General features: G+C 43.8%; 3 protein-coding genes across 4 annotated transcripts in view; 2 read left to right on the top strand and 1 right to left on the bottom strand.

The window, feature by feature from the left end:
* The window catches only part of Pdk (pyruvate dehydrogenase kinase), a 40,792-nt gene extending 27,163 nt beyond the window's left edge, over nt 1-13,629 (top strand). The window contains exons 2-12 of the mRNA XM_077668959.1: nt 739-877; nt 1,902-1,973; nt 2,533-2,717; nt 4,171-4,257; nt 5,651-5,728; nt 5,845-5,921; nt 6,243-6,344; nt 8,637-8,747; nt 10,142-10,255; nt 11,499-11,719; nt 12,177-13,629. Of these exons, the coding sequence (XP_077525085.1) occupies nt 739-877; nt 1,902-1,973; nt 2,533-2,717; nt 4,171-4,257; nt 5,651-5,728; nt 5,845-5,921; nt 6,243-6,344; nt 8,637-8,747; nt 10,142-10,255; nt 11,499-11,719; nt 12,177-12,186 (1,196 nt within the window). The 3' untranslated portion in view covers nt 12,187-13,629. The remainder of the gene's footprint in view (nt 1-738; nt 878-1,901; nt 1,974-2,532; nt 2,718-4,170; nt 4,258-5,650; nt 5,729-5,844; nt 5,922-6,242; nt 6,345-8,636; nt 8,748-10,141; nt 10,256-11,498; nt 11,720-12,176) is intronic.
* On the top strand, nt 8,946-9,681 carry LOC144136562 (protein GVQW3-like). The gene has a single exon (XM_077668963.1). It carries the CDS (start codon nt 9,095-9,097, stop codon nt 9,548-9,550), a length of 456 nt encoding a protein of 151 aa, XP_077525089.1. The 5' UTR covers nt 8,946-9,094; the 3' UTR covers nt 9,551-9,681.
* A 295-nt stretch (nt 13,630-13,924) lies between the features above and the next one.
* The window catches only part of LOC144136560 (acyl-CoA-binding domain-containing protein 5-like), a 31,802-nt gene continuing 21,516 nt past the window's right edge, over nt 13,925-24,210 (bottom strand). For both annotated transcript variants that reach the window (XM_077668960.1, XM_077668961.1), the window contains one exon: nt 13,925-18,254. In XM_077668960.1, coding sequence (XP_077525086.1) covers nt 18,120-18,254 — 135 coding nt within the window. In that variant the 3' untranslated portion in view covers nt 13,925-18,119. The remainder of the gene's footprint in view (nt 18,255-24,210) is intronic.

The raw sequence follows: 24,210 nt of genomic DNA, 5'->3' as shown, positions 1-24,210 counted from the left end.
GGCCCTTGTGCCTGCCTTTGTGCCCACAGTGGTGCTCGGAGGTTATCACGGGTGCCCTGTGGGCGACATCGCCGTTGTCTTTGCTGACATGTGTTAGAAAGGGCTTATAAAAAGAAAAATAAGTGCCCTGCCCGCTGTACGTCTTCGCTGACAGAAGGAAGGCCGTGCACCGTTCGCTGGTCATGCGCATGGCATGGCTAAGCCAGGCAGTCTTTGGCCTCTGCCGGCACGGTTTTTTTTTTCTGCGTGCTTTAGAGCATAAAGCCAGAGCAGAAAGCCACGTTCGGCCAACTGCTACCGCGCTCTCAGACAGCACACGTGGTGACCGCAGACGTCGTACGTGAAGAATCGCACTTTTTCATAATTAGCATGCAAGCCTTGTGCTCATCAGTCCCAGGTGAAAATATGAAATGGGATTTCAAATGGTCCCACCTAATTGTTCTCAAGTGGTGCCACTTCAAAACAGGTGGTTTTACAAATGGCCCCAAATGGCACAAGTGTGGCAAACTGGGCTTGTTGGTGAAGGTTCATACTTAAAACAGCACATTTATTGTACTTTTATTGCATGTTTATTGTACTTGAGTCATTTCTGTTAACTGTACCTACCTGTTGTTTGTTCTCATAAGCACATTCAGTCTGAAAACACTGTTCCACTTCCTGAGCTCTACCTTCTCCACCAGCTTGTGGCAGCTAATTTGTTTGACTTTTTTTTTCTGCCATTCTTTTTCTCTGTCACAGGTGAAAATGCTTGTGAAAGGACATCATTTCTCTTCCTGCGTAAAGAACTGCCAGTGCGGTTGGCCAACATAATGAAGGAGATCCACCTACTACCTGAGAACCTGCTCAGCATGCCTTCAGTGGAACTGGTCAGAAGCTGGTGAGTGAAAGTTTCACTAATGACTAAAAGAAAATGTTAGGTTTTTCCACTCTTTTCTTTACCTCCACTAGCTGCATTGGCGCAACAGTGCACTGATATGTAATTTCAGTCCTCTGGCAATAGATTATGCTGTTATGCTATGCAGAAGCTTTCGAGCAACTTGCAGCCAGTTGCTTATCAGTGGCACCTACTGGTAAGAAAAATGACTGCTGTCATTTGCCTGTTACACCTTTGTTGGTATACTAGTGCTTGCTGCAAGAGATTTGATTGGCATGTTTAAGTGCAGGCAGAAGTTTCAAAGTGTGTTTCGAGGCACGTTTAACGTTAAATGTTAAAGAAGAGCATGCAGTGGGAAGGTGCTCCTGGGACGTGCAAATTTTGTCTCGTATTTTCGATGCTCCTGAGGAGACATGAACTGGAGGCCATGAACTTTGGCCCTTCCTTATGAAGAGACCTGTTCACAACTACAGGCATAAGTGTACAGCTTGTTTGATGTGGTTCAGGATCAGGAATGGCTGATTCGATGCTAGGAAAGCAGCGTCATGGTTGTTGTTATGATAAACCTGCTAGATCGGCAGCTGCCATGCCAGATTCCTATTTCGGCAGACATTAATACGTTTAAGAAAAATGGTAGTTTATGCATAGGCTCGCGAACATTTTATGCTGCTGTTAAGTAGATGCACTTTAACAGCACACTCGTTTGTGTGTATAAATCATGAACTCCCTTGGTAAAATGTGGATGAAGCTACAATGTGTGGCTTCTGAATCCGCGGCTCCAAAAATCATCCGCTATTTTTTTCTTGTGTGCACATTCGCCTGTTACTAAAACAAACTAAGCCAGTGTCAGCAATAGAAGCAGCTCTCATTTTGTGCAAGTGCTCATTTGTGTCAAGGCAGGCAATCTGAATCTGTTTCAACCAGTGCTAACTTAGGTGCTTCACTCGATGATTGTATAAATGTAGCATATGGAATTCTATTATGAATGCAGACCTTACTAAAATATAACTGCCCTGATTCGATGCAGGTATGAAAGGAGTTTCGAGGAAATACTGGAGTTCGAAAATGCTGGAAGTGAAGATAAAAAGGCCATGGCAAAGTAAGTCATTGCAAGATCACGCTTCACATTTGTGTAGAACCTAGAATTAGTGCACTTAGTTTTGTAATTGTGTTCAAGAACATTTGTACTTCTTGTACTGTTCAAGCATACTCAAAATAAAAAAAGGTGTAATGTGCTTCCAGCTACATTTTTTATGTATGCTTGCAATCTGTGGGATTTTTAGCTGTCATAGTGCAAAGCAAGTGACTGCAGTTTCATGTTCGGTACCATCTGAGAAAAGAGCCAGACTGTTTCAGGATAGTGTCATACAATGTGGACTTGCTTTGATTGTGCTCTTTTATATGTTTTTTCTCAACATTGTATTCTATGGAGTATTTTATGAGTGGCAGTGCTTGAGTAATGAATGAAAAGTTATTTTTGAAAAAGGATGGTATAAATTATATATACATTTTTTTTTTATGTCATTTGGTTGTGCATCACCCTGCTGCATTTTAAATTTCATCTTTCTATCTGCCTAGGCTTACTGCATTGTAACATGTGCAAATTGTTAAATGCCATCTCAGCGAGTATGCTTGTTCTTCTGTCTTTTGCTATGCAGGTTTTGTGAGGCACTGATCAAAATTAGGAACCGCCACTCAAATGTTGTTCAGACCATGGCACAGGGTGTGATTGAGCTGAAAGAATCGCACGAGCCAGATCCAAAGACTGAGCACAGCATACAGTACTTCCTGGACCGCTTTTACATGAACAGGATCTCCATCAGAATGCTCATCAATCAGCATAGTAAGAAGCACAAACATTTCTTATGACACATTGCTCCCATGTCATTGGTCACTATTAGTGTTGAGTGTTATTCACCTCATCACATCATATTCCTTAAACCTTGTGGGGTGTTGTATAAAGGGTTGGATTTTTACGCTGCAGGCATTGATAGCAGTAATAAATGTTGATGGGCAGGTTATGGAAGCGATATGGTGGGGAAGGCCATTGCAGTCAGATGCAGAAAAGCTGACAGAAAAGTTTGAACTCGGTTGGGTTGATCTCATGTCGTTATGTGGTTTTGAATCTTGTAGATTCTTTAAAATCTGTTCAGAAAATTGGCAGTAGTGTTTTACTGTGAGGAGCTATGGAAGGAGCTATAGAAAATCTGCATATTTTGTTAATGCTAGAAAGAAGGAAATGAGTAACTTGGAAAATACGAAAATTGCCCTGTTGGTACCCAAAAAATTAGCCGACAATTACGCTTCTTGGTAATGCGATTTTTGAGCACAGCTGCTGTGATACTTGAACCTTAGGTGACCGCATATGGAACGCGCTGTGCCAAAAGGAGGCGGCTCTGGGTTTCAACTGCGTTCGGCCACCGATGAGCCTCGCCTCGGGCGAACAGCCAGCTAGAGTCACTGCATAAGTTTACTAGTGACTACGGTAGGGTGTCTTCTACGGCCAGCGCATTTACAGCGCACGCTACTCTGGCGAGCGACGCGTACCTTTCCGATGACTTCATCAGCAAGCAGACGACGGCGCGTGCTATTCAGGTTATGATGTTACAGTGTTCTAGAACACTATACTCAGGTGCCGCGGTTCGCCATCGCGTCACGTGCCTTGACGAACCACCGGTCTCGAGGGGTGCACGCGCGCAAGCTCGCCTTGAGCACATGGTGGCACAAGCATCCGGAGCAAGCTTGTGTCCAGTTTGAAATCCTGACATAAAATATGTATCAGCCATCCTGTCTTTATTTTTTTAATTTTATTAATGAATACTGGGGGATTTTCCAACTTGGCTATGCTGAAACAAGGGATGTAACAAAGGGCTTTTGATTTCTATTCATACTAGTTCCAATTTGGCATATACCTATCATAAATAAATAAGCACAACAAATCATTGCTCCCAGGTAAGGCTACATGCATTTGCACGAGAGTTAGTGTATGTCTTGGCACATTCAGTATGGAAAGGCACAAAGCATCACACTGCAATATTTTTTTTTCAGTCTGTGATTTAGTCATCAGCTAAAGTTTTCCGAAGACATACTCAGTTGTTTTTTCTAGCTATATCTGTAATGTGGGTTTGTAACTTGAAATCCTTGATGCGCAATATTGCTTTATCAAATAACAGTGATTGATATCAAAAGGCGCCTGCAGTTTTCATCTAAATGCATGTGCTGATCAAATATGGGTATGGTACGAGTTCGTCTTGAACTTTGGCGGTTGCTTCATGGCCATTTTTCTTCTTATTCAGCTTCCCTATTTGGAAATGAGAACAACACGCACCCTCGGAATATCGGTTCCATTGACCGCAACTGCAATGTTGCCTCTATAGTTGAAGGTAAAGCTTTGCACCTAACTTTTTGAAGGGTTGCATAGATGAACCTGCAATAGTATTGGGCTGTGTAACTGAGGTATGGGATTTTGTGAAGAATACATGCCATAATATGGGGGTTCATGAATGTGTTTCACCATAACAATCACCATCTACAGCAGTGCACTCTCTGCAAGGATTATGGAAACCTAGGATTCCCTCGGAAATAAGTTCCTGTAGAGTGGGGTTAAAATGAAGCATTTCAAGTCTTTTCTGACAAAGTGTTGACTAGTGAACTATTTCTTACTCATATCTGTTGTTACCAGCCAAAAAGCGGTTACGCATGCAGGCTATGCTGAGGGTAATGCGGATTCTTATATCCCACTTGGTTTGCTCAGTCATTGTTGATGTGGACACAGCTGTTGTACAGCAGGATAGCCCCATTTCTGTCCAGTAATAACGGCTGTGCAGTGTCAGTGTCGCTACAGCACAGCTGTACAGTGTTATCACAAAACCAGTTTGCAGAAAATTGGCATGGATGGATGAAACATGTTGCTTAGGCCAGCAGCTGCCATGGCTTTGTTTGAGTGCAAGCCCTTGGTCTGTAGCAGAAGTGCTACCAGGTGTTTTATATGGTGCTGCAAGCTTAAGCATACATACTGAAGACCACTGATAGCCCTAGCTAATTGTTCATGTTTTGTTTGTAAATATCGGCAGCAATTTGCATGGAAGTTTTTCTTCTGTGGTTTTCGCATTCATATTTCACATGTTCAAACACTAATGCTGCTACAATGTTGTTGATGAAGCTTACTTAATTGGTCAAATGTTTAGGGGAATCCCCCAAAATGGAGTACATTTGTATAGCTGTCTAGCTTTCTTTTGTAGCCATATGGCTACGTTTGGGTGGATTCCAAAGAGTAATTACTCCCTTATTACGAGTTTACGTAGTATGAGCGCTTCTTTAAACTTGCCATATGTTTGTGTAAATCCACGGTGGTCAAGTTTCAATGGAGGTGAAATTCTAAAGGCCCGTGTACTATGTGATGTCAGTGCACGTTAAAGAACCCCAGGTGGTTTTGAAATTTCCGGAGCCCTTCACTACGGCGTCATTTATATCCTAGGTCGCTTCGGGACGTTAAACCCCCATAAATCATAAACCATGTTTGTATAAATGTGAGAGTGATGGTAGAATTCCTGGGCTGCTTTCTTTTTTCTCTTTGGCAAGGATTCAGTGGTATATGCTAGTGGTATGTGTTGAACCTCAAAACTGTATTGTTCCTGTCGTATGGCTAAGTAGACCTTTCTCAGTTACTGTGCTGCATTTGATGTGTCTTAGTATTGAACCGATCAGCCTTTCAATCAGTGCAAAACTCTTATCATTGTCACCGCTTCAAATAAATGTTGTCTTCTCATTTTTCAGATGCTTATGAAAATGCAAAGTTTCTTTGTGACCAGTATTACCTCACATCTCCTGGCCTGGTCGTTGAACAATGTGATGGTAGGTGCCTAAAAATTTTAATTCCACCCTCACGTTTAGTACTCTGCAGTTGCTTAGTAAACAGTGCTGTCTCCATTTTTTTTTTTCTAACTGGAACTCATGCTCTTTGCTTACAGTGATATCTCCAAATTCCACCATTTGTGTAGACTATGTGCCATCGCATTTGTACCACATGCTGTTTGAGCTTTTCAAGGTGAGTTTCAATGGTGCCTTGTATTTGTAATTAAGGTTAGGATAAGCAAGCACCTTGAATCCTGTTGTTTATTTCTGAGCAGTTGTTATTGTTGTTGAGCTAATTTGGCATTTAAATCTGACTGCATGTTCTTGGCACATTTTTTTCCTTTTTGTCACTGCTTTTAACACAAAACATGTTTTACTGTATTGTTATTATTATGGCAGCCAACGCAGAATAGAAAAAATTAACATGATCCTCGGGAAGTGTTCTGTAGGTAGGCTGCCACTAGAGCTACTGGATGCCTAATATTTTTTAAACTTTTTATACTTGTTCGCACAGAACTCCATGAGGGCCGTGGTTGAGTACCATGGGACTGAGGCTGACGAGTTTCCTCCGCTGAAGGTGCTCATTGCTCGGGGGAGAGAAGACCTCACCATTAAGGTTTGTTTGCACAGGTCCGTGCTTGAAGAGGTCCTGCACACCGTGCCACTTTGTCCTTTACGTCTTCATTGACCGCACAGTTTGATGCACAATGTCGATTTTTGCATTTGTCCTTGATCAAAACTCTACTACATTCGATTGTTTTTTTCATAAGCTCTATTTTTAGTGCTTTGATTCCCTCGAGGGACACTAGATTTCATGATGCAGCAGTAATGAGGTGCAAGATTATCTAAAGTGATAGCTGAGCCCATGTGTGCAGCAAGGCGAATTGAATGTGCGTGGACTTCGGGGGTTCGTGCAATTAAAAAAAGCTGTGCATCAGTCCATCCGTCCCAAATTTTGCCATTTGTATTTTAGTTAGGCATGCTGATGGAAACTTTGGTCTGAAGTGATAAAAAAATACTTGCACAGGTTTTAATTTCATGGTAACGAACACTGGAGGGGACAGTTAGACATCTAAATCTCACTTGTCTCATTCATTCTTTGTGGGACATGTTTTCCACAAAGCATTGCCCATTTGTACAAAAATTAGATCCTTGCAGAAATTATAGTTTTCTGTTGTATCAGTTGCTGGAAAGGCCTGTTTGCATTTTTGGCATACCAATAATGTGTATTAGAAATATTCGTGTTCCTGTACCTATTAGTGTTCGAGTTACCATGTGGTAGGAGCTTTGCATGTCTTGTTTTTTTTTTTTTTTGCTTCCACTAGCAGACAATATGTAGCATCCAAGGTGCTCCATGTTCTTATAATTTGTCTTTCAAAAGTATGTTTTATGACAGCATAATTATCACTATTTGATACATAAATGGCAGTTGACTTCACTAACATATCACATGTGGCCAATAAACCTGGTTTTGTGCAATTTTACTGTAAGAATGATAGCTATGTTTGTATACAAACTCTTTGAAAGACAACCAGGCCATAATGTCTTGTAAGCTTGATTCTGAGAAATTGGTAGCATGAGTCATACACGGTGCCCTTAAGTGCCTTAGTGGCAGCAACCCTCTAAAAAATTTGCCTCGGTAGTGCTATGTTCACCTCTATTTATCATGTGCAGTGAGGATGTTGTTTATTTACTCATTTTATTTTTACACAGTCCCAAAAAGGGTGGGGCTAAACACAGTTGTTAAGCAAAAAAAAAAAAAACACTACAACGTGTGACAACACAAATTCCTAATGTAGTGAAATGCAATGTAAGAAATATAATGTGACGCTAATATGAATAGTAAAGTTTCATAAAAAACGTATGGATAAATCATTGTTAGTGATGTGCTAACAGGTCATAAGTGCATTGGCCACAAAGAAAACCACCACCTATGACACCACATATAAGAGGGAAATGATGGAAGCAGCATGTTTTGCCTAGACGTGCTAGTACATTGTTTCTTTGCATATTAATTTCAGTCAACCAGCAATGTGCGCACCTTAACATCTTAAAATGGGTCACTCTTGGCCAATGTACTTGAAAGTGTTTATGCTTGTGCTGGCATTACTGACACTCTGTTCGAATATTACTGCAATTCCATTTCTGTTCACGTCTGCAGCGAACGAAAAATCCGTCTCCTATTGCCTGTATGGTTTTAGCGGCACTGTTTTTCGAGAAGTCACGGAGTACAAATGCTTAGTTAGGCATGTGAATTTATCTCATCTAGAAAGCACCCACAAGACGTAGACAAAAAGAGCCTTAAATAAACTGTTCTACTATGCCAACATAGTATAATTTCCAAATGTCAAAAGCCACGCTCTCATGCTTGAAACAGTACAAAAGAAAGCTATCCAGTTTATCTGTAATTGCTACAAGTGCACAAATTTACCAACTGAACTTCTTTCTTGCGCCGGCTGCGTAACCTTTGAGAACAGAACAAAGATTCAGCGCTTACAGTTTTTATATTTTTTTACACAGTGTGCCGAGGCTGAATCCTGCTGCTTTTGCCAAGTACAAACCTACCAGACCGACATGACATAAGCACGCTTTTTGCACTTTTTTTTGTAACAACAGTAATTTTCACTTTTCATTTTTCTCACAAGTTATGCAGAAATGTAATTCTCTAAACCCTGCCATCATTACTCAACCTACAACAGAACAGTCCACAAAATTTTAAAACAAACTACTTACAGCAAATTAGCCTTTGTTAACTGTTTATAACTCTGTGCATTGTAACCGCCAGCAATTCACCTTGTTGGTTCTTGTTTGCTATATGGTTCGCGTTGTGCTTGTTTGATCATTAAACATGCGCCTACTCTTGTAATAATCTCGTATGGGATTGACAGTATTCTGAAATAATCTGCAGCTGTCTGACAAAGGTGGAGGCATCCCAAGATCGTGTACAGAGCTGCTGTTCCAGTACATGTACTCCACTGCACCGCAGCCTTCAGCATCCGGCCTCAACTCTGCACCTCTGGTGAGTGCACCTGCCTGTCAACTGCACGTCTGTGCAGAGCCTTAGTGATGTGGATGTGCCTTGCCCCAGTGTATTTTCATGCATGTCTTGCTTGCTACCATTTGAGCTGCACACTCATTCAGATCAAAGTAGTGGAAATATGACGTCTGTTAGAAAAGTATCCGGCCTTTTTTTTTTTTTTTGCGAACACCTGATGGATATGAAACAAGCACGCTAGCATCAGCCGACCTTGAACCTTCGTGCACATGCGAGAATTTTTCCCGCCTGCCAATAGTGTCAGTCGCTGGGACGCAGCGTTTGAGTGAGGCAGTGCGCAGTGCTCTCGTCGGTTTTTTATTGCGAGGAAAATGGCGGAGCAACTGGAGCAGCGCTACTGCATCAAATTTTGCCAGAAACTGGGCAACAGCCAAGTGGAAACCATTCGGAAGATTCAGACAGCTTTCGGTGACGATGCTATGAGCAGCACACAGATTAAACAGTGGTACAACTGGCTCAAAGATGGCCGCACATCGGTGGAGAGCGAGCCAGACTCCGGTCGGCCATCAACATGCCGAAATGACCAGGTCATTGCCGAAGTGAATGCTGTGGTGATGCGGGACCACCGTGTGACTATCCGAGAAATTGCGGAAGAGATGGGCGTCAGCACTTTTTCTGCACATTCCATTATCACCAAAGATTTGGCCGTGAAGAGAGTTGCGGCGAAATTCGTGCCGAAGCAGCTCATGGTGGAGCAAAAGCAACTTTGTGTTGAAGCCTCACAGGACATGCTAGATTCCCAAGGAGACTGCTGTGAGGATGATTAGGTTTCCAATGCTCCAGTTATGCCAATTTTTTTTTCTTCAGCCATAGGTCGGATACTTTTCTAACAGACCTCGTATACCTTTAATAAAGCTTTTCAGACAGAGTAGTCAAGTTAAACTCAACAGTCGTGTTAGTGGATTCTCATGTCAGGTTTCTAGTATGCAGCTATGTTCATGCAACAGCAACAAAGAAAGTTAGCTGTCGTCTTATGTCATTTGTGAAAGCTTGATTTTCTTTTTTCCATCTGGGGTTGTGCAAGCCAGTCAAGAATATAAGCTCAAGGAGAGTTGGAACCTTGTACCTTTGGACTCTATTTGCACTATTGATTTTCTTCCAACTGCAGAAATTTTGATCTCAAAAGTGATTTCATATACTACATCACCAAGCACAGGGTGAAACATATATAGCGTTGTTCTGTGCTAAGCGTATGGTACATATTGAACATATCATAATTGCGCATCCAACGTCCAGAAATCAGAGCTCGCAAGTAAATTTGCATAGCCTTCATAGCTTCACCCAAGCTTTTAGTTCTTGGACACACTGTACTTTCCTTCTTTTTGCCACAGTTTCTTTCACATTTATCGTGATTTCAGGCTGGCTATGGCTATGGCTTGCCCCTGTCCCGGCTGTATGCCCGCTACTTTCGTGGGGACCTGATTTTGACTTCCTGTGAAGGATACGGAACTGATGCTCTCATCTACCTCAAGGTCAGTGCCCTTTACATGTGTATAGAATGTTGTACCCAATATGCAGCAGGTACTCTAGGTTATGTGCTTGAGCTGCTAAAGCTGAAAGAGCCAACAGTTAGTGAAACCAATACAAGCTCAAGATGAGCTGTATTTCAGTTATATGTCGCTGATCTCCTGCAGTAGTACACTCTACTTTTTAAGCACGCATGGCTAAGGCAAAATGTGCCCTAAAGCAGTTAGTGAAACCAATACAAGCTCAAGATGAGCTGTATTTCAGTTATATGTAGCTGATCTCCTGCAGTAGTACACTCTACTTTTTAAGCACGCATGGCTAAGGCAAAATGTGCCCTAAAGCTTCACTTTAAGCTTCTGATAGTTTGCACTCCACGCACAGCGTTCTGTACTCACTTTCATACACCAGGCACAACACTGCCAAAGTTAGCGCTCTTTTTTTGCACTGCGTACACCTGTGACCAAAGAGTAGTGTATTCCTTGTGGTGAGCAAAAAACAATAAATGTTTTACCTGCAGGCTTATGATACATTTGTCATTGTTACTGCTGACGACGTGCTGTAACTTTCTCATGCTTTAGATTACTCTGCCAGAAAACAAGTGCGGAGTAACACGCCTCTGTTTTTTCCTACAGACTACTTCTGTACTTTTCATGCCTTATGTATGAATTAGAGTATAGGTTCATACAGTAATTAACAAGAAAAAAAATCTTTGTAATTGCCTTTGAAGCCTTGAGATATGCCCAGCAGACAAAAAGCACACCATGTGCTTATCCCAAAATAGACAAAATGAGTGGCCTGTATCAGTGACTCACTGAGGTGTTTCTTTTTTTGTCTTTCTGCATTCACGCACTGACATAAAAAATTATGCCATGAGTTGTCATTTGATAGGTATACCATTTCCTCCAGATGTAGGCGCAGAATTGGCTACATGTAAATAGAGAAGGCTCTCCGATGAAGGGATGGCCTATCTGCTGACATATGGCGCAAGGCGAGATACTGTACAACTGCACAGTCTCAAAAGAAATAAAGAAAGCATCCAGTTAACATTTTTTAAGTTCACCTTTTTCTAGGAAACAGTAGCTGTTAATCAGTAGCATCCCCTGTTCTCATACTCTGTATTTTGCCTTGCCTGTCTTTAGTTTAGTTAATACGAGCCTGCTAGCCTGGCTTCAAACCGATTTTTCTCGTTTTGCATGCCTCGTGTGTGTCAAAGTAGGGTTCACCTTTTTGGGTGCTTTTCCTGCGCAGGCGCTCAGCAACGAGGCTAACGAAATGCTGCCAGTGTTCAACAAGACGTCAAGCAAACACTACAGCTCAGCAGTAGGTGCCAGTGATTGGATTGCACCCCCGGGGCCACCTCCGCCTGCTCCTTCGCCCCAAGGCCTCCGCCACATCTCCAACCTGCCCCTGAACACAGCAGCCAAGCAGTCGGTGGTCGTGCGCAAGTTTTCTCAACAGCACAAGAACAAGTAAGCAAATGTTTGCGATAACCGACTTTGGCATGGTACTGCGTACGCCTTCCAATCATCATGCAAGAGACAGTGTATGTACTTCACACTGACACAATGCATGCTTAATTATGAATACAGGGCATAGTGGACCCTTTGCCCTAACAGTGGCATCCCTAGTCTTCAGTGAGACAGGGATGAAGTGCTGAACATGCATGCTATGCCCAACAGGTGTACGCATTATTGTAATGCAGCAAAACTTTGTACAAGCACATTGCTCCTCCTGGGGCTTCAATCCCACTTCATCTGAAATGTGACAAATGCTTTGCAAGCATGTCAGCTCAGCAGTTGCAACTAGGTGACCAACAATCATAGACTGCTCTGCCCAGAGTTCACAGTAGAAGTTGTCAAAACATGTAGCTGCTTGTACGTGCATGTCAGACCACTGCAGTCATTACATCTTTTTGCTCAATTGCAGGAATCTGTGAAGAAAACGCACGAGCTGCCATGGATTGTTTGCTGGTGCCTGTAAATAATATTTAGAAAATGTCTCTTATGTGGAAGTGACCATTTTTCTTTTTTTTCTTAAGTCTTTTTTTTGTACATGCTGTGCATCGACAAGATCAAGGATTGCGTCGTACAGACCGGAGAGTCTCTCTCAAGGGGATGTATAAATGCCTGTTAGCTAAAGGAACAACGGCAAGTTTGTGCTCACAGGTGGTGGTATTTGGTGGTTGGTTTTGTATAGTACCACATTCACTTTCACTCCATGCCTGTCTTGCCTGAAATAAATTGTGAAATACGCCACCCTTAGTGGTAATCCTAAACAAAGGAAGCAGAATTTAGCTGGGGAGGGAGCCTCCATGGCATGCATTTTGCCTTTGTGGCTACAGATGGTGTCGTCACACTGAGGCATTTCTGAAGATGGCACCAAACACAAGCAAACTGCTTGGCAATGAGTATTTATACATGCCCCTAGACGTGATGCAAACAATGCAGTTGTCTCCAGTGTACAATGGCACATTGCACTCATGGAAAAAATACCCCTAGGACATGTTTCATGTGTGACAGCTTGCTCAGCAATGGGACAGTTGTTGAAATATCAATTAAAGATCTAACAGTTGAGCCAGCACAGTATCTTGTTTGTATAACGAAACCCTTGTACATAGTCTTGTGTAGGCGAGCTAGAGTTGCGCCGTTGTTATAAAATGAATGGTAATGCCACACTGTGATCACGAGTTCTTAAACAAATCAGTTAAGTCTCGCGTATAAGCTCTTTTCTGTTTGCCATTTTTATTGTGGCCAATTTTATTGTGCTTTTTCAAAGTTGATGCTGATAAGTTATTTCTGCTAAGGGAGCACTCTGCACTTGAGGAAGATGTTTGTCAACTGAACTCATGTGCTTCTATTTCGTTTTTGCGAAATTTGAACCCCAGCAAGACAGTTACAAAACTGCAGAATGCTAGCCTTGATTTTATGTGCCGCAAGAATGAAATGTGTACAACTCCAAGAAATCACCAAGATGTATTTTGACTTCGTGTTAGCTCCAGCATACTGCGACCCTTTCCAGTGAGGACCCAAATGCACGTGTTTCATCAGTGAGCAAGATCCATTTATGATAGCGTATCAGTGCAGTTTTGAGTTCAGCGCTGAAATTTGCGCAGTGCTGCCTATTATCAGATTGTCTGAATGTCGAAACTGTACTTGGTTCTGTGCAACTTCCTCTCCAGCTGCTCATATTGTCGCCCTCTGTGAAACACTGTATGGATGCTTGTTTATTCGCATGAAAGTATGAGGCATGGAAAGAGGCACCGCAAGCAGCATGTTTGTGATGTAGCAATGCACCTGTTGATTTTATCTTTTTACAGTGGGAGTGAAATCTGAACTTTCCACCAAAAAATTTGGAATAAAGATGTCTTGGTTTTGTTTAACTACATTAGTAATAAATCATTGCAGCCATCATCTGGTACAGACTTCATGAAACTGAATGCATAGACCTTCACTTCTACAAACTTTTGGCCACAGGAGGCACACAAGGTGTTCCTGATTCGTTCAGTGCAGATGCTTAAAACAAACAATTAGTTGGCCGAGGGGGGGGTTTCATTTCTTTAAACTTGCAGCAGAAGCTTCAGATAGTTTCTCGATCCAGCACAATACAAGCAGCCCACAAAAGCTATTAAAGTGTTTCACAGTAAAAGTTCCATTTTTTTCTTTTTGAAATGGGAATTCCTTTAAAAATGCAGTTTATTAAAACGGCATGTACAAGTTTTATACATATAAATCTCTTATGAACAAAAAATACGACCATGCCACCCCTAAAATGGGGCAGTCCCGGCGTACAAGATAACAGCTTCGAAAACAAAGGGAAGGATGCTTTAAGGACACCCAATATTGAAATGCAACACCACATCACCTCCTCCAATCTAACAATGCAGCCTAAAGCTTGCCTCTGAACAGAGCACTATAGCTTCGGTCACACAGCGTATCTGACTGTTCCTACAAGAGCTTCTAAAGTGTGCTTGAACCCTTAAGAGTTTTTCTGCAACAGATACTTTTCAGTGCCGGCTGAAAAAAAAAGTATGCAGTCAGATCTAATGCAATAGGAAATGACTTTTAAACATTCAGGAGCCAAAGCTGCATTTGCTTTTAAGGAGGCAAACTCTTAAAGCATGAAAGATTAACACCAAGCATTCCCCGTTGGATTGAACAAGAGTAAGTGGCTTTCTCATCCTCACATTCTGCACTGCACTAGCAGCACTAATGGCAGTGCCGATATTTATCTTTGTCCATGGTGTAATTCAATTCGTAGCTTACATTCTGAACAAAAAGCAATGACAGCAATACCGCTGACATACCAACGAAGTCCAGAATAAGGGGATGGCTTATTTTCTCCTTTCTGTAGGGTGTATTCTGCAGCTTTGTACTCTAGAAGCAGCTCAATATTTCACAGAGCCGATATATTTCTGGATAGCTAGTCAAGCTCGTTTGGCTTACACAGATGCAAGGCGTGGCTCAAAGCAATAGAGGAATGTAATGGCTAACGGGAAAAAGGAAGGGGGAATCGCCACAACACTCACAGCAAGGTTCACTCGCCCTCATTGCAATGCTTAAAAAAAAGCCCTTTCAAAGTGCTGCGACAGCTCTATACTGCATACAGAATTCATACCATTACTGGCTGCTTTGCTTGCAACAGCCCTTGAAACACCCACACTTTCGACTCATTTGATTGTGGGACCACAGCTGCAGATTTTTTTTCCCGCTTTTTACCACTTGCAAAAGCTTCTTCTTGAGATTTTATACATTTCCTGTAAACTTAAGACAGGCTTTTGCAGGCATTCTATCTAATGCCAAAGTTTGTGTATAGAAATGATATACAGTCAAACCTCGATATAACGTACATACATATTACAAATTATTCACTATATCAAATTGTTCATAAATATGTTTAACAAATGCCTGCAATTCTTACTCTATATATGGAATGCGATTTTCCATAAAACGGACATAGTGTGAATTGCCGAGCACCAAGTTGTGTCCGCTCAGATGACAGACTGCAGGCTTTACTGCACTACATGACTGGTGGAGGTACGGCAAGCAGTGCCATTATTCACACTTCATCTCTCGCTTGCCAGCAGTGCCAGGAAGATATAGCGGCATGAAAATTTGGTAGCCAGTTAGTTGGCACCATTTTATGCCTCTCGCACCTGTCGCTTGTGCCCCGGAGCCAGCGGCATGGCGAACTGTAGCCTTCCAGTAGCCATCCCGTGCTCATGTCTACTGTCGTGGAGGCGGCAATGACGACGATAGTTTTCATTTTACCCTCCCATTTTTCACGTGACACCGCTGTGATGTGGAGAAGCTATCTGGCATTTGACCACTATCTGGCATCTGACCTGCCGCCGCTGGTGCAGTGTGGAGAAGCCAAACTAACTGGCTTTTGCCAGTTTGTTTTTTGCAGCCTCTGCAATCGCCACGAGCAGCTTTGAAACAGCACTAAAACTTCGGAAAAGGTCCCTCTCAGTTGCCATTCTCTCACTAAACTGCACTTCTCGTGCACAAGTGTTAGGCAAACTCTTATTACGCATTTTGGCTACATCAAACTATTTTACTATTCTTTACCTGTCCGCTATAACAAGGTTTGACTGTATTCCTATACTTTGAATTTTTTGTGTCCTGAACCTTTTATTTTTTATTCCTAGCTTTATAATTTTCGAGTTCAACTGAGTATGTGTTGTTTATACTCAGCATTCTAATGCACTGGATACGGCACAGTACAACATGGTTGCACACTCATGTCTGGTCCCTCATCACACTTTTCATCGCACAAGATGCATGTAGAACCGTTACATTCATATAAATCGAAGCTAAACTACAAATACTCTCTACAAACGGCCAAGTTATAGGAGCATTTGTGGACGGAGCTGTGTACATTGCCAGAGGGCAACACTATGCACACAAAGATGAAAAGAAAAATAAAAGGTGACAATGCACACATGAATGACTACACCTCAAACAAATTAGCCTGCCCCCTACAAAATGCAGTGCATAATTTTGTATTGCAAGAGGCATTCTCACAGGCATGCTCCCTTGCACTGAGCAAAGAACTGCTGAATGCATTTTGTGATAACAATTAACAACTTAGCAACTATTCTAAGCTGGATTCTTGCACAAAACAGAACAGGAAAACAAAAAAGATGAAGATTAAGCTTACTGCAGACTAAGTGTGATCAAACAGCATCACAATGACTGTCTAAAATGTTAACGAATACAGCATGCACACACAAACTTAAATTTGTACCCAAGCACACAAACGACATTTTACATATTGCACATACATGTAAAATTACCAACATGGTGATTCACAGTTTTAAAAACAACTTTTTGATTTCTGGCTTTTGTGTTCAGTTGCACTTTTCACTGCTACCATGGTGACGATAGTGTACAGCTGTAGCCTATAACATGCTGCTAGCCTTTGCAAAATATTAATTCTGCAGAACTCGTACAGTTTTCATGCACTGCATACAGGGCACACTATTTCTGTGAAACTCGCAGTCTTTTTCTAGTGCAAGTCACTTAGTCCCACAGCACAAAGGAGTCCCTGCTTAATGAAAGCAGATTTCTACTTAATGAACGCTTAGAACACCAGAAGAGCCAAAACAGGAGTTCATCAAGCAGCATGATGAGTAGCCCCGTGTTACATGCAGTGGCCTGTATACTCTTGGCAAAAACTGCAGACTGTGACAACTCGCACATATTCATGAGGAGGAGGCTAGTGTCGCCCATGTAGGCAAGATCGTCTGGCTTCATTAGATACAAATAATTAGCAAATTTTCAGTAAGCGAAACATACACCTCCACACTTCCCACCATTAGTTTCGAAAGAAACACAAAGTCGTCTTAAAGCAGACAGGCAACATTAGCATAGACAACAAATATGCAAAAGCACTTTACGCATGCCTGTACATACTATGACAACAATTTCATTAGTAATACTAATAATAAAAACAGACATCTAGACCGATGTGACGACAATCCACAAAAACTAAAACTTGCGTGCGGTTAATGTGCTTGCATGTCAGGCCACCTTCAGATGTCAAAAGGATCACGACAACTATTCAGCTTCACACACATACAGTCGCGCTCAGTACGACCTGCAATGCATCAGTGGCAACAGAATGCAGTTGCTTTTCACACAAATACTGTGCCATGATGCACACTGCAAGAAGCCCTAACCTCTTGAATGGCAGCTAGGTGCTTAATTTTTCAGCGCCACTGAGCTCCCACTGTCTCTGCAAGAAAGTCCTGACCACGCCTTGCATGTAGTAATTCTTACAGAGCACAACTGTACAGGGTTGGTCAAAAGTTCGCAGATCACAGGGTTTGCTCTTGAGCGTTGTAATGGGTCATTCAAGACACCCCCGAAGTTAATAATTTCTGGAGGACGAGAAGGAATTCTATCTTCACCACCGAGGACCTAGGTAGCTTCATAAGTGCAGTAAGTGCCTGACTGTATTGCTCAAAAGCAGACTCTGTGGCATGAAGACTTTGACCTGTACATGCAACAAGCAGTACAGTGCTTTTCAGAAGGAACTAGGCAGCTTCACATGCATATGCACTGCTGTGAACAAGCTCCGTAATGAAGCCCCTGTTGCTTTTCAGACATGCTTCCCTGTCGTTGTGCTTATGTACTCTTAAGACAGCAAGGAGGAGCTGCTAGAGCACCAGAACTACAAGGGTCCCACTGAACTCACTGACCATTCTGGTCATACAGAGTCACTGTGGAACTCCTGGAAAACAGTTTGGGCTTCCTTTAATTTATGTGACATCAGGCTGTACCTGTCTCCTCATGCGAGGGATTTCCTCCGAACAGCCGGCCTTTCATGCAGGAGGAATGCAGGTCTCTGCATGAGCTCTGACAGCACTTATCGGAGATGCCTGCGCCTGCGATGGCTGAAGATGTAAAAGGCAAGCTGGAAAACCACCGGCCAGGCAAGCAGGAGCATCAGCACGTGAGGTGCAACACCCCCAAACAGCCACCAGCGCTGGTTCTGTGGGGCCTGTGTTGAGAAACAAGGGATGACAAAGAAGAGAATTTGTTTCCATTTCATCGAGGGAACGTTTGCGGTAATGTGCCTGGTGCTCTAGGCCAAGGCTGAATAGGACCAAAATTGCACAATATAAACAACGCAGCACAAGCAGTACAGGAACACATGCACTGGCGATTCAGTAGGAGTGTGTGAATATTCAAAAAGTTTGAATAACAAATCGAATATCCTGTTATTTGATTATTCAAACGAATCAAATACAGTCAAACCTGGATATAACGAAATTGAAGAAAGTTCGCAATTTTTCGTTATATCCAGGTTTTCGTTAGATGCAGTTTTGGGTTAAGACTGGTAAGGATCATGCCAAAACGAAATAAAAATTCGACAGATATCAATTCAAGTGAACTCGCCATTCAAAGAATTTATTTAATAGAGAAAAACTGCGTAATTTTCGCTTGCTGTTTTTGCCCGATCGAAGCCACTACTCGGCGCTCCAAGGAAACTAAGGCATCCATGGCTGCTTCATTGTCCTGCGAGCCGACGAAATGGCGCAGAACGTCCACCGCGTCCATCAGTTCCCTCGCGGTGGGAACAGCACAAAACGTATCAGGCTCTGACGAACCGTCACCTTCAAGGCTATCTTTAACGGTTTCGACAAGTGCCGCATCAGTCATCTCTTCCGTAGCCATGGCGCTGTTGTCCACGAACAAAAAGTTGCACAGCTCGACACCGTCGGGCACCCCACCGTTCATGCGTAGTTCATCCCACGCTTCTGCGACCTCGGGTGGGCTTGAAAGTTCGTCTTCAGTGACTGTAGCTTGAATGGCCTTATTTACCTGAGCCTTGGCGAAGCAATTGGTGATCACTTGTGATCCGACCTCTTGCCACGACGCAGCAAGCATTTCGATTGCTTGGTAGATATCCACTTTTGTTGGCCATTCAAGGCGGATGTCAAGGAGCATGTTTTGTATCAATCGACGCCGGTAACAGCATTTAAAGCTGTTAATAACCCCTTTGTCTAAGGGCTGTACCAGAGAAGTGCAGTTAGGTGGCAAATGCTGCAGCTCGACCTTCGAAAGCTGTAGGCCTTCCACATGGTGCGCGGAGCAGTTGTCAAGCAGCAAACAAATGCTGCGAACTTGTCGCTTGACATCTTGGTTGAGCACCTTCAGCCAGTCGGAAAAAATTGCCCGCGACATCCAAGCTTTGGAGTTTTCCACATATTTTACTGGCATCCGCCTTGTTCCTTTAAAACATCTGGGCCAGGCATTGCGGCCAATAACCAATGGGATTCGGTTGTCGCTGCCATCAGTGTTGGCGCAAAGCAAAACCGTCACGCGGAGTTTACTTTGCTTTCCACCGCGGCAGTCTTCTCCTTTTAGTGACAACGTGCGGCTCGGGAACGTTTAATAAAACAGGGCCGTCTCATCAGCATTATAAATGTCGGCAGCTTCATAGCGGCTGAAAATGCCGGGAAGCTTCTCGGCCACCCACGAGGCAGCAGCATCGCTGTCTGCGGAGCCAGACTCGCCAGATACCACTTCTCCGACAACATCATGCCGGCTTTTAAATCCTTGTAGCCAGCCGTTACTCGCTTTGAAGTCGTCGTGGCCCAGGATGCAAGCAAAATCTATGGCTTTCTGCTGCAAAATCGCGCCACTTATGGGCACGTTTTGTGCTCGTCTGTCCAAAAACCATGCAAACACGGCGTTGTCCACATCAGCATACGTCGACGTCTTCAGTCTTTTCTTCTGGGCACTTGTGCCCGACTCCATCGCACTGCGGATGCTTTGTTCTGCAGCAAGAATGGTTGACAGGGAGCTGGCTGGTATATTGAAGCGGGCAGCGACATCCTTCTTTTTTTCGCCGGCGGTAACCGCATTCAAAATCGAGAGCTTATCTTCAAGCGACAAAACTTTGCGTTTCCTCACAGCAGAACTCATCGTAACGAACCGACACCGTAAACGCACACCAGCACACGCACGTCAACACGCTGACGAAGAAGGCTTACCATAACTGCGCCGCAACACCACGAAGAATTTGTCATAGTAGTGCCACCTAGTGTCAAGCTACAAAATGAAAGCTTAAAAGTTGCTACGCTTGCCACGGAGCGGTGATAGCGGCGCTCAACATCATCATCATCACCGAGGTCTGCTTGTTTGCTGCGACTGCAAGCGTTCAGCTCGCGGTCTACTTTAACTTTTAATATAAAAACTTACTTAAACAATATTCATTAAAGTTGCGCACTGCCCGGTCAAATTTCGGACAAAACATTACAAGATACAGCTAGATGATCAGAGCCACGAATTCGTTACATCAAGGTCAACTGCCGCAACGAGTTCGTTACATGGAGGTCACCTATACATGGGCTTCAATGGGGGATGTGTTGGAGAATTGAAAAATTTCATAAAATCCAGGAATTCGTTACACAGAGGTTCGTTACACAGAGGTTCAACTGTAGTGCAGTTCAAAATTAGAAAAAAAAATGTTCTCAACTTTTTCAAATATACTTTTCAAGTAATTGGCATGAGGTTCAAATAAGGCCTGCTGTATCTTTCTTTGTTGACTGTTACAAAGAAACTGCTGGCACTTTAGCAATGCTTAGCATGAAATATTGTGCAAAACCAGGTTTTTGCATGTGGACAACACCACCACATACCGTATTTACATGATTGTATGTCGACCCTTTTTTTGAAATTTAAAATTCTGAAGTGGGGGGGGGTCGACTTACAATCGAAACGAAACCTTGAACTGCCGATAAAAGAAAGAAAAACAATCTATCAGGGACGCTACTGTGATGTTAGAAGTTTTTGTTTGGTCTACAGCTCCAAGCGTAGCATTCAGGTATTCCGCAGACATTTTGGCCAGGATTTTTCATTTCTTATTTTTACTGCGCACACCGTTACCCACCGCGATGGTTCAGTGCTACTGAACAGGATACCTGGGTTAGAACCCGACCGCGGCGGCAGCGTTTCGATGGAAGCGAAACGCAAAGGCGCCCGTGTGCTGTGCGATGTCAGTACAGCAGGTTAAGGGTCCCCAGGTGGTCGAAATTATTCGGGAGCCCTTCACCAAGGCACCTCGTTCTTCCTTTCTTCTTTCACTCCCTCCTTTATCTCTTCCCTTACAACTGGGTTTCCGCCGATATTTGAGACAAATACTGCGCCACTTTCTTTCCCCCAAAACCAATTTCATTTCATTTCACTTGCGGGAAGGGCCGCTGACCCGCTGTTCCAATCGCGGAGTCTGCGCCAGCGCCCGGGAGTGTCGCTAGCTTATGGAAGAGCCGCTATTTCAGTTGGTTGCGCAATACGTAACAGCAGCGCTTCTGGGGAATGCCGATGTTTGCTGGAAGAGCCGATGCCCCGACACCGATCACTCTTTGTTTGGTGGTGCTTGGAGTTGGTGCTTTTGACTCGACTGCCGGCCGCGTGCTTCGCCATGAGCTCTCCAGGTTCGAAAAGCATTCGGTGCTCATTCACTGCAGCGTTCAAGAGGGAGGCCTTCATTTACGCTGAAGAAACCAACAACTGCGCGGCGGGCCGCAAGTTCGACGTTTCTGAACGGTTGGTGCGGGAGTGGCGGAAGCACCGAGACAAACTTTTCGATTGCGACTCCAAGTGAAAAGGTTTCCGCGGGCCGAAGTCGGGACGCTTTCTGGAGCTGGAGGTCAAGCTTGCAGCGTATGTCACCGAAATACGTGATCGGTCCCTTCCAGTGACATGCAAAATGATCACGCAACAAGCCCGGGTCCTTGCTGCGGAAGCTGGAATACTCCGAACAGACTTCAAAGCCAGCAGGGCTTGGGCTTCGAAATTTATGAAGAGGGCTGGCTTCTCTCTTCGTCAACGTACTAGTGTATGCCAGAAGCTGCCTGCTGCTTACAAGGAGAAAGTTCTCGCCTTCCATAGGCACTACCTCAAGCTCCGCGACTCGCGGCGATACCTGCTCGGCCAAATCGGCAATGCGGACCAGACTCCCGTCTACTTCGACATGACGAGCAACACAACAGTGAGTGTGAGGGTAGCTCGCGAGGTTAAGCTTCTCACGACAGGAAACGAGAAACTTCGGTTCACTGTTATGCTATCATGCTTGGCAGATGGCACAAAGCTCCGACCGTACATCGTCTTCAAAAGAAAAACTATGCCAAAGGAAATGTTCCCGAAAGGTGTGATTGTGTGAGTGGACGAAAAAGGCTTTATGACAGACGACTTAGTTATTGATTGGTACCGTCGGGTGTGGCTTTTGAGGCCAGGGGCATCCCTCAAAGATCGCAATCCAAACCTCCTCATGCTGGAGTCATTTCGCGGCCACCTTACCGCGAAAGTGAAGGCAGAGCTCCGAAAAGAAGATACAGATATGCTGGTGATTCCCGGCGGTCTGACGGGGCAGCTGCAGCCGCTAAACGTTGGCATTAACAAGCCATTCAAGGACTTGCTCCGGCGTGAGTACAACGAGTGGCTGGCGGCAGAAGGGCGGGAACTTACGCCAACGGGGCGCGTGAAGAGAGCCTCCCTGGCGGCTGTGTGCGGGTGGGTGATTTCCGCTTGGGCGGTCGTTCCACGCGATGTCGTGGTGCGGTCATTTAGGAAGTGTGGGCTTTCCATGGAGGATGATGTGCTGTGGGATTGCAGTGGCGACGACGACAACAGCAGTACCACTGAAGATGACTCAAGTGAGGATGAATAGCCCATCTATGCAATAAATTTTCGTTTTTGAAGCGCTCCACCGGTGTTTTTTTTTTCTGACATCGATTTGGGGGGGTCGACTTACATTCTTAAGTGTAAATACGGTACCTGAAAGCAGGACTGAGGCGTCCACTAACCCAGGGAGCCAGCTATGCACCTTTCCTTTCCTCAAAATCAACAGAGCCGACAACACTGTCAACGCCAGTATCAACAAACCCAAAGAATACCAGCAGCCTATTGCTCCAGTGCCACGTTTCAGCCAAAATGTTGCCAATGCAAATGCAAGCAGCGCACATCTCTCTATCACCGCCGCCACTGCCACCTATTTCAAAGTGCGACTGAGGTGTCCACTGACCCAGGGAGCCAATGCGCTTTCATACACAGATGGAAGTTCATGAAGACGACGACCTGCAATGCACAGCGCGAGAGTGTGTGATAGTTTAAAACGAGGTGTGATCGGCTGCGGTGATAGCATGGCGCTCTCGTGCAGTGGCCAGCAAAGCTGATCCCTTCGCACCGCCAAGGGCTTAAAACCCAGATGCAGCAATATTTATTTTATTTCTGCAGGCATCTGAGAGGCTTCAGACGCACCTCGCCTTTTTCAGAACTGCTAGTGAAATAGTGCTTGTGTACTAAAAGAAGGCTTACACCAACACTGCGCACCATCCTACCATAATCAGTAGTATGCACAGGATGGAGGGTTCAACGCTGCGACACGGTTTATTCCTATGGGCAGCGTTCATAATGCTCAGGCAAGTTCAGCAAACCCTACCATGATGTCCTGACCTCTGGTGCCATGGCTGATACATAGCTGCCATGTGTCTTATGACTTAAAGCGTGGTTATAGCTTATTCTAATTCATCATCAATAGCAAAAGATAACCTTCTTATACATATAACTTGACAGTCATAGAGACTCCTTGTTGTAACCCATTAGTGAAGATTAGTGTTGCGTTTTTTTGGCAGCTATAGCTTTAACTCCAGGTTAAGTGTTTCCGACGGCTACTTGTTTTGTATGAATATTCACATAAATAGCAAATGTTTCATGAACACAGTTGATACTCGATTTGGTTCTAGTATCCCTATTCAATTTGTACTCAATTCGGTACTGAAGCAGCACTATTTGTATTCCATTCAGTCAGGAAATATTCGGGGAACAGTTAACCCTTTCATGCGCTTTGTACACAATTGTGTACAAAGCAAACACAGCTTTTTCTGAGAGTGCGCTGCACCTAGGAGTGATTTCAATGTTTTAGCCGAATTTAGCGTGGTAGCATGTTG

Source organism: Amblyomma americanum, chromosome 6 (genome assembly GCF_052857255.1).
Source record: "Amblyomma americanum isolate KBUSLIRL-KWMA chromosome 6, ASM5285725v1, whole genome shotgun sequence".
In the NCBI taxonomy this organism is placed as follows: domain Eukaryota; kingdom Metazoa; phylum Arthropoda; class Arachnida; order Ixodida; family Ixodidae; genus Amblyomma; species Amblyomma americanum.
Note: the sequence above shows the minus strand (reverse complement) of the source record. Positions and strands in the feature narration are given on the sequence as shown.